The 1997-nt window shown below is 47.2% G+C and overlaps 1 protein-coding gene across 1 annotated transcript; it reads left to right on the top strand.

Moving 5' to 3' along the window:
- The first annotated feature begins 514 nt into the window (after nt 1-514).
- On the top strand, nt 515-1774 carry LOC102718113 (BTB/POZ and MATH domain-containing protein 1-like). The gene has a single exon (XM_006662152.2). The coding sequence runs from the start codon at nt 531-533 to the stop codon at nt 1608-1610; it is 1080 nt and encodes a 359-aa protein (XP_006662215.1). The 5' UTR covers nt 515-530; the 3' UTR covers nt 1611-1774.
- The last annotated feature ends 223 nt before the right edge of the window (nt 1775-1997 follow it).

Below are 1997 nucleotides of genomic sequence, written 5' to 3'. Positions count from 1 at the left end.
ATTTTTTATCCAAATATGTAAAATTATAAATCATACATGAAATTAATTTAGTAATAAATAAATTAAATAACAACAAGACAATCAATAACTATATTTTTTAATATATATATATAAGACAAAGAGTCAAACATAGATTAAAAGTCAATAAAAAATTAAAGGGAGTAATTATCTAACTGCGACTAGATGCAGTTAAGGGTGATAATGGGCCCAACCATTTTACATAGAAAATTTAAATACTGGATCTAAAACGAGTTAAAATTAAAATTGTATAGTGTTAAGATAATTTTTTTAAAAAAATTAAATAGGGTTGTAAAAGAAGCCTCCCACTGCTATCTGCAATTAGTCATAGCCTGGCAAAAAAAAAATAGCCCATCGCTGCCTGAGAGGGAACCGAAAGCAGAACCTCTAGGTCTTTTGAGGAGCTCCTCCGCTGCGCGATCGAGCATATATCGATCACCGATCTCTACCTATATATAAGGATTTGTCGCCTTTTCTCTTTCCGGACGGACGACGTTTCCGATCTAATCACAATGTCCGCCGCCTCGCCGGAACCCTTGGCGGTCACCCGCGTCGCCGGCGACGGCAGCAGCTGGTCGTCTTCTTCAACCATTGTCGGCATGGTAACCACACGGACTTTCCATGTCCGTGTCGACAATTACTCCAAGACCCGGGAGATGAGAAACGGCGCGCACATGTTGTCCAGCTCCTTCGTCGTCGGAGACCAGCCATGGAAGATCAAGTATTACCCCAACGGGTCCAACGAGTCGGCGACGGGTCAAATATCTATCTTCCTTGTGCGTGTTGGTGGCGTCGATCTTGGTCTGCTCGCCGATGTGCAGTTCGATCTGATCGCCCAACCTGCCGGAACGGCCGCGTACGCACTCCGGTTTAAGCACGCTTTCCGGCCAGACACGTCCTACGGCTACGCATCGTTCGTCTCGCCGGAGAAGCTGGAGGAGCTGGGGTGTCTCAAGGACGACAGCTTCACGATCCTGCTCGACGTCGAGCTGGAGGGGCCACCTTTCGTCGTCGAGGTGCCACCGTCGAGCCTGGGCTGGCACCTTGGCGATCTCCTCGGGGAGACGGAGGGCGCGGACGTGGCGTTCGTCGTCGGCGGCGAGAGGTTCCCGGCCCACAGGCTGGTGCTCGCCGCCCGGTCGCTCGTCTTCAAGGCGCAGCTGCTCGGCCCCTTGAAGGTGGAGAAGGGCGCCACCATAAGCATCGACGACATGCACGCCGACGTGTTCCGGGCGTTCCTACACTTCATCTACACCGACGAGCTGCCGGACGACGACGACGACGACAACGACGACAGCGCGGCTGCGATAATGGCGCAGCATCTGCTGGTGGCGGCCGACAAGTACGACATGCCGAGGCTGAGGTTGATGTGCGAGAGCAGGATGTCGAAGCGCGTCTGCGTGAGCACGGCTGCGACCACGCTGGCGTTGGCGGAGCAGCACGGCTGCCATGGCCTCAAGGAGGTGGTTCTGAGGTTCCTCAAGCTGCCGTCCCACATGAAAGCTGTGAGATGCACCGAAGATTATAAGCATTTGTTGAAAAGCTGCCCTTCTATTCAGCAAGAGCTCACATCAAGTGGCCTTCTTCCGTAATCCGGTCGGTACCACAAATAAATTAGGGTTTTTTTGGATGTTAACCGGCCAATCTTATGCGGTATGAAATTTATTTGTTTTGTTATTTGTTAATACTATACTTATACTATATTCTGATAGATATTAAGGGACAAAAGGGTCAAAATTGCTTTAGTATACTATATTCTGGGATTTTTTTTAAGGTGCCCTCGAATGATCGTGAGCCGTTCCAACATATCTGATTTGGTTCTACTACACCACTAGTATGTGTAGTAAAAATTTGAGAAGGGTAAAGTTTAAAGTAAAATATATAACTCTGCGATAAAATTGTGTCTTATATCATTTTAAAATAGATAAATTGGTAAATATATCTTACCAAAATTTAGAATAAAATATTTAATATACTTA

The sequence above is a fragment of the Oryza brachyantha genome, chromosome 10 (assembly GCF_000231095.2).
Source record: "Oryza brachyantha chromosome 10, ObraRS2, whole genome shotgun sequence".
Classification (NCBI taxonomy): Eukaryota; Viridiplantae; Streptophyta; class Magnoliopsida; order Poales; family Poaceae; genus Oryza; species Oryza brachyantha.
This window is presented reverse-complemented; position numbering and strand designations above follow the sequence as displayed.

What these genes read in the sequence shown, in the direction of transcription:
- LOC102718113 (XM_006662152.2), top strand. Translation starts at nt 531, where the DNA reads ATGTCCGCCGCCTCGCCGGAACCCTTGGCGGTCACCCGCGTCGCCGGC.